This window comes from Ictalurus furcatus, chromosome 21 (genome assembly GCF_023375685.1).
Source record: "Ictalurus furcatus strain D&B chromosome 21, Billie_1.0, whole genome shotgun sequence".
NCBI classification, from domain to species: Eukaryota; Metazoa; Chordata; class Actinopteri; order Siluriformes; family Ictaluridae; genus Ictalurus; species Ictalurus furcatus.
The window spans coordinates 15,540,540-15,554,471 of NC_071275.1; the positions used below are offsets into that span (position 1 = coordinate 15,540,540).

Below are 13,932 nucleotides of genomic sequence, written 5' to 3' on the forward strand. Positions count from 1 at the left end.
GATTTTTTGTTTTTTTATATATTATGTATGGCTCAAATTTAAAATGGAAAATAATGTGTATTTGTGTTTATATGGCATTATTTATTACACACCACGCAAAACTGTTGGCTTGAGACCTCCACCTTGTGGCTGAAAAAAGAATGACAACCAATAAATCAGCCTTCGTCTACAGTAGATGGTTAATGATGAAAAACTCTTCTTGTACAACATGGTAATCAGACATTAGTGAACTACTGATGCCACAGTCTTATTAACTTTGGAATTAAAGTGCAGAATGTTAACTTTATTTATAATTATTCATACATCCATACTGGGTAATCAGTATTAGTTTACAGACTTGTTTATAAGTGCTTGTATGATGTGGCTAACAATTACTTCTTTTTAAATCTAAAAGCAAACAAAAACAACGTATGGGGTTCTGTTGCAGCATCCAGGTGAACTTTGATCAGCATATTGCATACGCCATGTATTTTCTTAGTTTAAAGCATATTTTCATGGCATATTAAATTTCATAGACTTATTGTTTCTGATGATTAGCTTAAGCTAGTTCAGAGGATCTGCTCTACCTAAAATCAATATAAACTAGCTATTCTGGTAATGAAAAGATAAACATTCTTTTTCTAATTGGCTAGAATTGAGTTTTTCATTAACACATAGCAGCATGAGCATAAACAAGTCAAAAATGAGCAGAGTCATGTTTTTAATCTGTACCATAATAAAACATGATCCTTTTAAAATGTTGGTCAACCAACAATAAAAATATATTTTAAAAAATGTTAATTCTTGTGTATATTGTACATCACAGTTTGGATATTTTACTCTTTTTTTCCAGTTCCTCCATCTCTCACAAACCCAACTACCCCAAGAAAACCCAATACGTCTTTTTTGACAAACAGATTTTCATATACTGCTCTCTGAGAGTAACTTTATGTTTAGATGTTTGTTTGAATATTCATCATAATTTAGCCTTTATTTCTTTACGGCTCCATGATTGTAGACATATCTTCAGTTTGTCTTAATGTGATGTAGTGGATCGTCTTTCCTGTCTTACACCGGTTCATTGGTATTTGCTTCAGCTGTGGCTTTTTTTTTTTTTTTTTTTTTTTTTTTTTGGTGATTTTGCATTTCATCCTCTTGCTTTTGGTGCTCATTCCCCCCAGTTGGAATCTGCTGGCTGTTTTCACTGGTAGTTTGATAATTATTGTACATTTTCAGTGTGTACATTTTTAGCAGGATGTGATGTGTGACCACATTTAGACTGAGCATCTTTGTTAGACTGACAGTAAATTAAAAGGTTTGTTGGAAGCTACCATTTTGATGCACTGGCCTGTGAGTATCTTTACTACTGTTCTTATCTGTGGATTTTTCTATAGCACGTTTAAAGTTCATCTCTGTTGTATACATTCTAAACCTTTTGAACAGTTGAATTACTTGCTGTTCCCTCAATCCCTAGCCTGTGTTCCACTTCACTTTTAATAGCGCTCGGTTTGTTTCTCTGCACGCTCGACCTCCTTCAAAAAATGAATTCGAATCCTTGTAGGACACCACACAAATTTCTCTTTTGGCTTGAAATAACACAAGGCAAATTTGATCAACTCTTTTCTTTTAGACTTGTCCACTACTGCGAACATAAAGTAGTCCAGAACGCTCTGTTTTACTTGGGGAAGTGTACCATTCACCAGAGTCTCCACAAGGAAGAAGTGAACCAGTGGTGCTTGATAGTGATGGAACCCCAGTAATCCCAGACACTTCAAAATGCGGGTAATGCGAAGATTGTTGTGTGTGTTTCTGTAATATTTGAAGAAAAATATCTATTGCAGAATTAAATTCTCTTGTATAAACTGTTTAAAGAAAATTAAAAAAGTAAGAACAATATTTACCTGTTTAGGTTTGCAAATCGCTCTTTCCAGTTTACTGAACGTCTCACCTCTCCGGTTTCCTCGCTGACAAGTTCTATGCCATAGAAGTCCAACATGAGCTTGTAAGATGTCAACAATCTTTTCTTCATCACCTCATCCCTATGGAACAGCTGCAAAAGATGCGGTTTTAACTTTACACTTCATACATTTTTCCTTCCTGCTTTGTTGGATCATTATGATCACATGACATGCTAAAAGATCTAAAACTGTTCTATAGCCGTATAGACCAATCTTATCTGGAAAGGGCCAGTGTGGGTGCAGGTTTTCATTCTAACCAAGCAGAAGCCACACCTGTGCCTATTGAAAGCCAAGATCAACTGATTAAACAGGTGGAATCAGGTGTGGCTCCTGCTTGGCTTTTTTTCCTTGTGATTTTGCTCAAGTATATCAACTTTTATTAATAGGTACTGTTTCAAAGATGATCAAATATTATTCCATGGGGTGTACTTATTTTTTCACTTGACAGTTAGCATTTTAATATTTCAATACTTACCTTGATTGCTTTTGGGCTAAGCACATGTGACAGGTTTTGCACAGATGACGCATTCATTCCATTCTCCTGAGTCGGAAATAGCCTGTGAAGAAATGTTTAAAATGTCTGAAAATGTTAGACTTGTGCACAAAATGTTTTCTGTTCATGGAATATTCACACCAATCAACATAAAACATTTCAATCCATTTACATGGTATGTTCACCATGCAAACAATATTCTACTAGACCAGACGTATTCATGTAAACCTGTGATTTTCCATGCAGCTGTCAGAGCTGCTGTTATAGAAGATTCCTTTTTCTGAATGTTCCCCGTTTCTTTCCACTCTTTAGGTTTAGGACCACTGTTGGTTTGCTGAGCCAAAAAGTGTGCCATTAAAATATTTACCATTGAATGTAGGAGTGCACATGTTCCAACTTCTTGTAATCACCAAACCAGCACATGTGAAAATCCTCAATGCACACGCCTAAAGACCAAAAAACAAATGCTAAACCTCCTCAAAAAAATATAATTGTGTTAAACAACTCTATCTTCACTCATTAAAAGTATGTTTTACCATCAGCGTCGAAAGGGATCTTATTTTGGTAAAACCACAGATTTGGCAAGTCTTCATCCTGCAGCAACAGTTAAAGAACGTTCAAATTAATAAAGAGATACAAATATGAGATAGGAAACGCTAGAAATAGACAAATGTAATACTCACATTGTCTACATCTTGACCTTTCACATCATCAAGTTGGCTCTAAAGTGAAAATGAAATGCAGATGCTTTTTTCCCCCAGAATAATTTATACAAAGCAGAATCCAATCCTATCATTATGGGTTAAGAGCTTTGATCAAAAGCCCAGAAGCCTTCCAGTCACTGGCACAGAAACTAAAGCTTGCAGCTATCAAAACCTACTGACCACTCAGAAAATATCTGACTTTCCATAAAATCCACAGATTCATAAAATATCTGACTTTGTGTGCAAACTCAAAGCAAACACAAACATAACTTTGTGAAGTGAGGTGAATGTTCCTCATTTCTTTCATGTATTCAAGATAAGGGCCAATGTTGTTTTACTTTGTCAAAATCTCAAACTGTAGCATTAAGACTTTTACCATTGAATGTATGAGCGCACATAGTCCAGGTTTTTGTAATCACCAAACCAGTAAGGTTGGATGCCATTCCAAAATAAGTCTTAAAGACAGTAATGTATTTGAAACCTGTCGCGACTTACCCGACACTCGCGTCTGTAGTTTTGCATATCTTCTGCAGCATGTAGGTTTCTTTTCTCACACCATGGCCACTGTTTAGAGAACTGAAAAAAATGCATGGTAGAGTTTATTTGGTGATGGTTTGTTTTAAACGTCACTGGATGTCGGTTAGTGTTTTGAACAAGGTAGACTAGCATTCTACTTTCCAAGCATTGCATAGAAATAGCAACTATAGCAACTGGTTAACACATTTTCTGTTTAGGTTCTGATTAATTTATGTACAACTGAGCGACCCTGCTTGTCTGATACAGATGCAGGATATATACTTTCTGAAACTGTCAGTTGTGGGGTTCTACAGTGAATCTTAACTGTACTGTAATAAGTGTAATAAGAGTTCACCCAGAGGGACTCTATAAGGGTTTTAGATTTAAACATGGTCATATTTTGATTTCATAACGCACACAGTAGTTAACATTTAGCTTTACTACAGAAATGAAATGTTGACTTTTGAAATGAAGGCATTTATCTTTTTTTTTTTATGAGACCCATTTCAGTAACCCTGCCCTACCCCCCCCCCCCCTCTCTATATACACACACACACACACATATAACACAAAATATAATCTATCTATCTATCTATCTACAGGTATATCTGCAATGCATAAACATAACGAAACCTAGTAATTTTACCTCTTTAGTGTCCTCACACACATCTTCATCTTCCCATGTCGAGTCATAATCACTTAAAGTGTTTTCTGAGTTACCCATAAGCATGCCTTGTCTCACAGAATATCAAGATATACTACACAGAGCCGAAAAGACAAGCAACGAGTAAGAAAAGAGGACAAGGATGTCTAATAAAAAAGGCTGAATAACAAACAGAAACACGCCCATTTTTTTTAAAGTGAAAGTAAAAGTTATCCTTGGACCACTTTTTATTTATGAATAGCTAAACAATGTGCCTACATATGATCAAACAAAGCAACCTGAACGAATTATGCACAGTTAAACAGGTATCAAGGCAGCATGAGTCAAAGCTTCAATCAATCATGCTATTTAGATGTCATGTTGTTTAGAGTGTATCAAAGCGTATTCGCTTGTAAACACGTGTCACGTGACGGATCAAATTACGTGTAATCAGCTAGCTTTAGCATATACAGTTTGCACATTGCCTCTATTGCACAATACCTCATTTAAATATGACCCAGAGTGACCCTTAATATGCATATATACAGACATATATTTTCTAGACCAGTGATATTTATACCGATAGTTTTACATTCATATTTCTGCGTCCATACTGTATTACAGTAATACAAAAAATGTATTTTATTTTTTGTTTATTATTATTATTATTATGGTTACCTCTATACTTTAAACACTGTATTAAATTTACTTTATTTACTCTATTGAGCGTGAAAATTAAGAATTGTTTGTACCTTGTGTATGTGACAGTAAAGTTCTTGAATCTTGAATCATAGTGGAAGCATTGTGAGCATTCTGGGTTTCAGCCACTAGGGGGCATTATAGGCCTCAGCCTTGAGAGGAGTTTATTGCGTTTTGATATACGTATATATGTAGCTGTAGCGTTGCCATGCAACTGATATACCGCCGTGCTAAGAACCAACTGCAAATTATTTCAAAGCCCTTTTAAATGTCATCATTGGTGAGTCTGAATATTGTTTTCTTTAAATATGTTTTCTTTAATATGCAGCACCGAATGCATTATATTCTTTACTGTACTGTTTGTTGAAGGGCTAACGCAGCGCCTCCTGCTGGACTGTTTGTTGAAGGGCTAACGCAGCGCCGCCTGCTGGACTGTTTGTTGAAGGGCTAACGCAGCGCCGCCTGCTGGACTGTTTGTTGAAGGGCTAACGCAGCGCCGCCTGCTGGACTGTTTGTTGAAGGGCTAACGCAACGCCGCCTGCTGGACCGTTTGTTGAAGGGCTAACGCAACGCCACCTGATGGACCGTTTGTTGAAGGGCTAACGCAACGCCACCTGATGGACCGTTTGTTGAAGGGCTAACGCAGCGCCACCTGATGGACCGTTTGTTGAAGGGCTAATGCAACGCCACCTGATGGACCGTTTGTTGAAGGGCTAACGCAACGCCACCTGATGGACCGTTTGTTGAAGGGCTAACGCAGCGCCACCTGATGGACCGTTTGTTGAAGGGCTAACGCAACGCCACCTGATGGACCGTTTGTTGAAGGGCTAATGCAACGCCACCTGCTGGACCGTTTGTTGAAGGGCTAATGCAGTGCCACCTGATGGACCGTTTGTTGAAGGGCTAACGCAACGCCGACAGAACGTTGTTGACCATAGGCTACACGTAGCGCTTACTTGCACTAAACATATTTAAAATGTGATTATCCCTTATTGGTTTGTGTGTGAGCATTTTCCAATGGTCTCTTTACACAATGACCCGATGGCCTCAATTCCCCTAATGATAGCAAATTATCCTTTCTGCATATATATACTAAAAAAAATATGGTCCAAAGCAACCATTTATGCTACTTACAGCAAGAAGAAACCCTGCCTCAATTCCACTGAACACCTTGGGGATGAACTGGACCTCCTCACCCAGCATCAGTGTCTATATATATATTTTTTTAATCTTGAAGAAGTTCCATATTTGAGCAAATCTAATGATCAAACGTCTCACTGCAATATCATGCTGTTTGTTCATTTAAAAACTTCTTTCAGGGGACAGAGCAGACAGCTCTGATAGGAAACCCATGAACCATGGCTTATAGAGCCCCCTATGACCTAATCTTTTTCTAAGTGGTGAGAATAGTATTTTTCATTATGTCATATTTTGAGGTGAAGGGAGACAGAGTCATTACTTCATCCAGTGTTTATTAAGCACATTCTTTGACAGGATCAGAATTCATACATTTTTATCACATCATTTATCACATCCACAGCACAAAAAGTTATTATTTCTATAAATTTTTCTTGTTCAGTTTATTAAAATAGGCTACATGGGCTGTAATGCCGTCCCATACAGGGTGTATTACCACCTGTTCTTGGAACAGGCTCTGGATTCACCATGACTTGGATAAAAAAATCAAATTAAACGTTTGCAATAAAAAACAATCATATTAAATGTAAGAACAAATTTCACGAAAAAAGAAGAGATTTTTTGTATTTTCAAAAAACAAGCAAAATCACATCATCCCTTAAACATCTCTGGTCAAACAATATTTAAACCTCACTTTTTGTCAGTTCCTCCATCTCTCACACACCCAATTTCTGTCTTTTTGTCCTCAACAGACTTTTCTTTACTGTTCTCTCCTGTCTCTGAATCTTTACCAGGAATAACCTGAGATGAGTTAACATCACTCTTGTGCCTTGTGCCTTGTTCAGATTCAGTGTAGTCTCTATTATTATCTTCTGTTGAATCTGAATTATCATTATTGTGTGATGTGACAGCATTATTATGCTCTTCAGTAAGCCTGTCTTCGGTATTATCTTCCACAGATTGATGTACTGAATCATCTTTTTTGTCATACGCTTGTTTCTTTTGTATTTGCTTCTGCGGTGGTATTTAACATTTCATCGCCTTGGTTTTGCTGTTCACTTCCTTTGTGCGGATTCCCCATGTTTTCATCTGATTCAGGCGTTTTCATCAGAGTAGTAGAATCTGGATTGGGACCACATTTAGATTGAGCATCTTTGTCAGGTTCACTTCTGCTGAAATTTGCCATGGACTTGGGTGCATTAAGCAATTCAGCTACTTCACCACTCTCTTGCTGCTGATGTTCTATGTTTCTGTCTGATCCAGGCATGTGTATCGTTTTACTACTGACCGAGTTTTGATCAGAGGTTTGTTTGAAAATTCTACACGAAGCATTGTCCTGTCCAGGAGACGTAGTAGTATATTTATGACTATTCTTATCTGCTGATTTTTCTTCATCATAGCATGCAGAATTTGTCTCAGTGTTTGTGGCAGTTCCAGTCGCCACACTGTCTTTTGGTGATTCATGGCCACTCTTCTGGATTTCTTCTGAAACAATTTCTTTGGAATCTCCATCAGTATACTGTGATTTTGTCTTATCTTTATTGCCTTGCTCAGCTTTGTTTCCTTGGTTTTCAGATTTGTCTTTTTGGATTTCAGATTTGTCTCCTTGGTTTTCAGCTTTGTCTCCTTGGTTGTCAGATTTGTCTCCTTGGTTGTCAGATTCGTCTCCTTGGTTTTCAGATTTGACTTTTTGGTTTTCGGATTTGTCTCCTTGGTTTTCAGATTCGTCTCCTTGGTTTTCAGATTTGACTTTTTGGGTTTCAGATTTGTCTCCTTGGTTTTCAGATTTGTCTCCTTGGTTTTCAGCCTTGTCTCCTTGGTTCTCATCCGTGTCTCCTTGGTTGTCAGCCGTGTCTCCTTGGTTGTCAGATTTGTCTTCTTGGTTTTCAACTTTGTCTCCTTGATTTTGTTCCACACTCCCTGAGTTTCCCCCTGATGCAGGTGTTTCGTTTGCAACATTCTCGATTCTGGAGCTCTGATTAGAAGTTTGTGTTTGCTTTTTATTGGTGCTTTTATCAATGGCTGTGCTACTGTCAAAGGTTTCATCACCACTCAGAACTTTTGACTGTTTGGTAGAGTCAGCATATTCACTGCCATTCTCATCTGATTTTTTTGTACCATTTTGTACAGAATTCGCGATCTCCTTATCTGTCGCTGTCTTGTCATCCTTCTGGATTGCAGCTTTACCATCTGAATCCATGTAAGCCTCATGCTGAGAATCAACTCTTGATGGTCCTTCCGTTCTTTCATTAGTGACAATCGTATTTGCATTTCCTACAGCAGGGACAGGTGAAGCTTGTTCCTCAGAATCTTGACTCTCACCTGACACATTCTCATCATTTCTGCTTTCACAGCGAAGAGATTTATTATTACCTGTGTCTTCATTAGTATCTGTTTTGATTTCATTTTTCTTGTGTACTCTGCTGTTCATCAGATCATTCTGATCACTTTGAGAGGTTGAATCACTTGATTCTCCTTCATTGGAACCAGCATTTAATTTGTGGCTCACTGTTTCTTTTTCCAATTTATTACGAATCCTCCTAGGACACCACACAAAATCCTCTTTTGGCTTAAAATTACAGTATGCAAATTTGATCAGGTCTTTTCGTTCATCTTTGTCCAGAACTGCGAACATAAAGTAGTCCAGAACGCTGTGCTTTACTCGTGGAAGTTGGTCATTGACTAGAGTCTCCTCAAGGAAGAAATGAACCAGAGGTTTTTGATAGTGACGAAACCCCAGTAAACCCAGGCACTTTAGGATGCGTGTAATGCGAAGATTGTTGTGTGTGTTTCTGTAACATTAAAGACAAAATGTAAAACCACAAAATTATAGTCTCTTATATATACACAATTTTATGTACTAAATTGAAAAAAACAAAACAGTAAAGTGCAATATTGACCTATTTAGGTTTGCAAATCGCTCTTTCCAGTTTTCTGCACGTTTCACTTCTCCACTGTCCTCGCTGACAAGTTCTATGCCATAGAAGTCCAACATGAGCTTGTAAGACGTCAAAAATCTTCTCTGCACCTCCTCATCTGTACGGAACAGCTGCAAAAGAAAACCAATGTTGCATTTTAATTGGACACTTCATAAGTTTTTCCTTTAAAAAGAATCTAAAAGTTTTGTTGGATGACATGACATTATGATCATGATAGTAAAAGGTGACAGCTATTTAAAAAAATGTATTTCAATACTTACCTTGATTTCTTTTAGGCTAAGTTCACGTGATGCATAGTTCATTCCCTTCTCCTGAATTGGAAACAGCCTGTAAAGAAATTTGTACAATGTCTGAATGTAACACGTACATACAAGATGTTTCTAACAGATGTTAACAGCAGGAAACCCATTTTAGTTTGCATGAAATATTCACACCAATTAATATAAAATCTGTTTATGTGGAGCATCCGCCATGCAAGGCCTTTATTAAGCGTTACCTACTGAGCTCTTTAGAAATGGAATGTTTATAATGTAATGTTTTATGATTACAACGTTGAGGACGTTGTTGCACTGAAAGCTGATATGTCAGCTAGCCAGATGCCATGAACTAATTTAACTGAAAAAATAAGCTAGCTAAAAGTGTCCATTATTGGCAACTGCTCAGTTAGAACATGACCTAGATATCTAGCATTAAATAGCTAGTTTATTTATGTAGATTCAAGGCAAGCTATGTAGGCTTGTTAAAGCAATATAAGTTGGTAATTTTTCTATCTAGAAAGCTAAGCCTGTTCAAATTTTATTTAACTTTACTGATATAATACTTAGCTACTTACCGGAGATAAAACAAGCCCTGCAAAGGTGGGTATTTTTTCTTTCTTTAATTTTTCCAATTCTGACACCCAATAGCAATTTAGCAATTTATAAAATTTGTTGGCTAGTTCTCAAAAATCACTATAGTCTCCCGCAGTGTTCCTGATGTGTCTCACTCATGGGTCTATAGAAACAACAACGTATTAGACAGAATGGATTAATATAAACCTTTTACCATTGAATGTAGGAGTGCACATATTCCAGCCTGCCGTAGTCACCAAACCAGTTAAAGTGAAAATCCTCAATCAACACACCTGAAGACAAAGAACAAATGATAAACCTCCTCAAATGTCTATTTGAAAATGATTATATTTAACATCTATATCATCACTCATCAAAAGTGTGTCATACCATCAGGGTAGAAAGGCATGTCGTTTTGGTAAAAATGCAGATTCGGTAATTCTTCATCCTGCAGGTACAACAATTATAGATCATACAGATCCACCATTAATAAAGAGGTACAAACGCATGAGATCAATAATGCTGGGAATATGGCAAAAGAAAATAATGTTATATAGACTAATGTAATACTCACATCCTCCAAATAATCATCTGTACTGTCATCATGTTGGGTTTTCTGAAGTAAAAATGAAATGCACAGCTTTTATTAATTTTGCAGGTGCTTTAATCCGGAGTAACATGCAAGAAGCAGAATCTGATCCAAGCACTCTAAGCAGTTAGAGGTTATAATATCTATTATTATAGCCCATGGCTATGACTACCACCATAAAATGTTGAACTACATGTTTTGTTTTTTAAATTCATTCATGTGAAGCTTTTGCCATACAATTTCCTTTGTAAACTGTCTACTATAGTGATGATTACGTATTAGAACAAGTGTATTAATATAAAACTGTGATTTAGGTTGTAGCCTGATCTACAGTCTGAGGCGTGCTGTTATAAAAAAAATAACAGTGTAAAAAATTTAGATATAGAAAACCTTCTGATCAATTAGAATTGAGAATTCAATAGTGCTGTCGTATATAGTAATATTTTTTTCTCATATCTAAAATAGATGTGCTAACAGATAACTCACTTTATGAGGTGATACTGTTCCCCTATTTCTGTCATGTCTTTAACATTTGGGCAGTGTTGCTTTGCTGAAAGCAAAATCTCAGATTTCAGCTCAGTGACTTTTACCACTGAATGTAGGAACTGCACACAGTCACTTTACACATCCTTACATTACACAGTGGGTATAACTGGAATGCATACAGGTAACTTTGGATAGCAAAAAAATCTCAAAAACTCTACTGTATACCATGTGTGTTGCATCTTACCCGAAACTTGTGTCTGAAGGTCTGCATGTCTTTTGCAGCATGTGTGTTCCTGTGTGACCACTGCATAGAGGACTGAAAAATATGCATGGTTAGTTAGGTGATAAAGCTTGTTTGATTTAAGATGCAGTAGGCATAAAAATGTCACTACACATTGGTTAGTGTTTTGAACAAAGTAGACTAGCAGTGTTCTTTACGAGTATTGCTAAGACATAGCAACTACAACAACTTGGCTACCAAGTTTTTGTTTGATATTTCTGTTTCTATGTTATATAAGCTGGTGGCCAAACCTTAAGTTTTCCCTGTTTGTCTGTTTTGGTATTAAATTGTGTCAAAATATCATCCGATTCTCTTCTGTTAAAGATACACAATACATTAAAGTACATGATGCAAGGCTTTTCAAGTACTCTTTGAACCTTTACGAGTCCCTGCAGAGAGACAACCAAATCTACAAGATTTTTAGAGTTTGATCAGTTGTGCAACAGGATGGAGCCCTCCTATCCGTTCAGAGAAACTGAAACTTGGCACGGGGGTAATTCAGAGAGACAGTCCCATCCAGGCTGAATTCCCTCCTTGTGCCCAGTGTTCCCGATGTCCCCGGTGTAGACTCCAGATAATAAATTAAATTAATCTGAAATTTATTTTACAGTTAAAGTTAGAACCCCCGCCCCTCCCCCTCCCCCCAGCAAACTAGGGGTCTGCATAAAGGGGTCCGTATAAATTGGTCTGTTATGGTTTCCTCCAAACGGACAACCGAAGAAGCTTAACGGGTCAAGAGATTTAAATTTTTTTTATTTTGTGCATTCACTTTTACACCAAGTAGGTCTGAAAAAACTTATGGGAGCTACAGAATTTACTGTGAGTTCAAACCTTTTAACAAAGCCTAATAAACAATTTCTCTGTCTAAACTATGTTTCCATTAGGGGTTAAATTCAGTTTGGTCAATTTTGAGAGACAAACGCTACTTTTAAGAACTTTTTTTTTTTTGATAACAGAAATGAAGCATGATAAAAACATTTGAAAGTATTCAGAGGTCACACAGAGGAGAAAAGGAATATACTATGTACAGTATATCTCGTCAGTGACAAGGAAACGAAACGTTAAGATCGCTTGTATCATTAATATTCGTATACTTCGTATAATATAACCTCGAACAAAATTTTTACCTCTCTACTCTCCTCACCATCACTTTCATCTTCCCATGTTGAGTCATATTGCTCGTCATAGTCCTTTGAAAAATTAGGTGTGTTACCCATAACCTGGTCCTGTCTCAGAGACCTCCGAGATCTGGCCATAGCTTTGAACCGCCGCGCAATGAAGGAGAAAACACGACCAGGAAGTCTACTGAAAAATAACAGAAGGCGAAAGAGCAGCTGAAACACACCCATATTTACTGTTCAGAGAAAACGAAAGTAAAAGCTCTTCCTGCACCAACTTTTATTTACGAACAGCTTAACAATCCGCCTGCAAAAATAACTCATTATAGTAAACACAGCAATCGAAATGAATCATTATCCCTTAAAGAGGCATGACCGGAACACGAGTAAGATCTTCCTGCAAACTGTGTGTGTGTGTGTGTGTGTGTGGAACAAGTGTCAAAGTATCACGTTTATACGTGTGTCACGTGACTAGGCTCATAGTTTTTTTTTCCTTTTCTTTTCTGTGCTCAGATTTACTAGGAAGTGTTCTGAGTAGGGGTGTAAACGATACATTGCAGTCACGATTCGATTCACGATACTACGATTCGATTCTCAGAATATTTTGAACAACAATGTAAAGCGCACCTATTATGGTTTTGAAACGTGTCTAATTTTGTTCTAGAGGTCTCATACAATAGATTTACATGCATCCAAGGTCAAAAAACATTTTAACGTGCTCATAATTTAAACTGCAGCATTACCTGCCCCCCCAAGGGGGGGAAACCTACATAGGTTTGTTCAGAAAGTAAGTCTGAAATTAGTAATGACTCGTTTCAGCTGTTCAGAATCGGTTCCTTCTTTTGGGAGTCATTAACTCCATTTGTCGTGCACTTTGATTTTTGAAACTTTGCAGACTTTTTACATTCACAAACAGCTCTATAAAACACACTACATGAAAGGTAAAAAACATCACAGGTGCACTTTAATGAAGAAAAAAAAAAAAGTCTCCTTTTTATTTATGAATCATAAACAATGCCTTTACATTTATGGCATTTGTCAGACGCCCTTATCCAGAGCGACTTACATTTATTTCATTTATACAGCTGAGCAGTTGAGGGCCCTGCTCAAGGGCCCAAAGGTGGCAGCTTGGAGGTAACACAACCTTCTGATCAGTAGCCCAACATCTTAACCACTGAGCTACCACTGTCAATGCAAAAACACTGTGTATATTGTTTGTACAAATAAATAAATACTACAAAATTTTTATACATTAAAAAAATTAAATATCCAAAGCCTCAGATCCTGGGAAATGATCGGTTGAAACGTAATGAGCTCTGTAGCAACAAAGTCAGCTAAAGTGCCCAACTTCTGCAGCCTCTTTCTCAGGCACTGTAAATTGTAGTGGTGCTGTGCTGGTGTCATTTTAAAGTGCACAGGTATAATGTGGTGGTGTAACTATATAACCTGTAATGCGTGTCCGTCATTGTGATATGGAGCTGTCGGTTACTTCACAAATGCAGAAAATTCCTGGTAATGACACAGACTCTCCGTCAAAGAATGCAATCATTTGACCAGTGTT

General features: G+C 37.2%; 2 protein-coding genes across 2 annotated transcripts; both read right to left on the bottom strand.

Moving 5' to 3' along the window:
- Window positions 1-247: 247 nt before the first annotated feature.
- LOC128624824 (opioid growth factor receptor-like protein 1) lies at window positions 248-4,453 on the bottom strand. The gene is made up of 8 exons (XM_053652598.1): window positions 4,297-4,453; window positions 3,630-3,710; window positions 3,114-3,152; window positions 2,967-3,024; window positions 2,798-2,876; window positions 2,413-2,494; window positions 1,881-2,029; window positions 248-1,788 (listed from the first exon to the last, which is right to left on the bottom strand). Exons 1-8 carry the CDS (start codon window positions 4,378-4,380, stop codon window positions 1,473-1,475), a joined length of 888 nt encoding a protein of 295 aa, XP_053508573.1. The 5' UTR covers window positions 4,381-4,453; the 3' UTR covers window positions 248-1,472.
- A 2,002-nt stretch (window positions 4,454-6,455) lies between these two features.
- On the bottom strand, window positions 6,456-12,809 carry LOC128624823 (opioid growth factor receptor). The gene is made up of 8 exons (XM_053652597.1): window positions 12,381-12,809; window positions 11,218-11,289; window positions 10,473-10,514; window positions 10,289-10,346; window positions 10,113-10,191; window positions 9,329-9,395; window positions 9,030-9,178; window positions 6,456-8,921 (listed from the first exon to the last, which is right to left on the bottom strand). Exons 1-8 carry the CDS (start codon window positions 12,600-12,602, stop codon window positions 7,115-7,117), a joined length of 2,496 nt encoding a protein of 831 aa, XP_053508572.1. The 5' UTR covers window positions 12,603-12,809; the 3' UTR covers window positions 6,456-7,114.
- Between the last annotated feature and the right edge of the window lie 1,123 nt (window positions 12,810-13,932).

What these genes read in the sequence shown, in the direction of transcription:
- LOC128624824 (XM_053652598.1), bottom strand. Translation starts at nt 4,380, where the DNA reads ATGCTTATGGGTAACTCAGAAAACACTTTAAGTGATTATGACTCGACA. An exon ending in ACTACAGACGCGAGTGTCGG is followed by an intron (nt 3,153 to 3,629) that starts GTAAGTCGCGAC and finishes TTTTCACTTTAG; the next exon opens with AGCCAACTTGATGATGTGAA. An exon ending in GATCCCTTTCGACGCTGATG is followed by an intron (nt 2,877 to 2,966) that starts GTAAAACATACT and finishes TTTGGTCTTTAG; the next exon opens with GCGTGTGCATTGAGGATTTT.
- LOC128624823 (XM_053652597.1), bottom strand. Translation starts at nt 12,602, where the DNA reads ATGGGTGTGTTTCAGCTGCTCTTTCGCCTTCTGTTATTTTTCAGTAGA. An exon ending in CCTTCAGACACAAGTTTCGG is followed by an intron (nt 10,515 to 11,217) that starts GTAAGATGCAAC and finishes TTTTTACTTCAG; the next exon opens with AAAACCCAACATGATGACAG. An exon ending in CGATTTGCAAACCTAAATAG is followed by an intron (nt 8,922 to 9,029) that starts GTCAATATTGCA and finishes TTAATGTTACAG; the next exon opens with AAACACACACAACAATCTTC.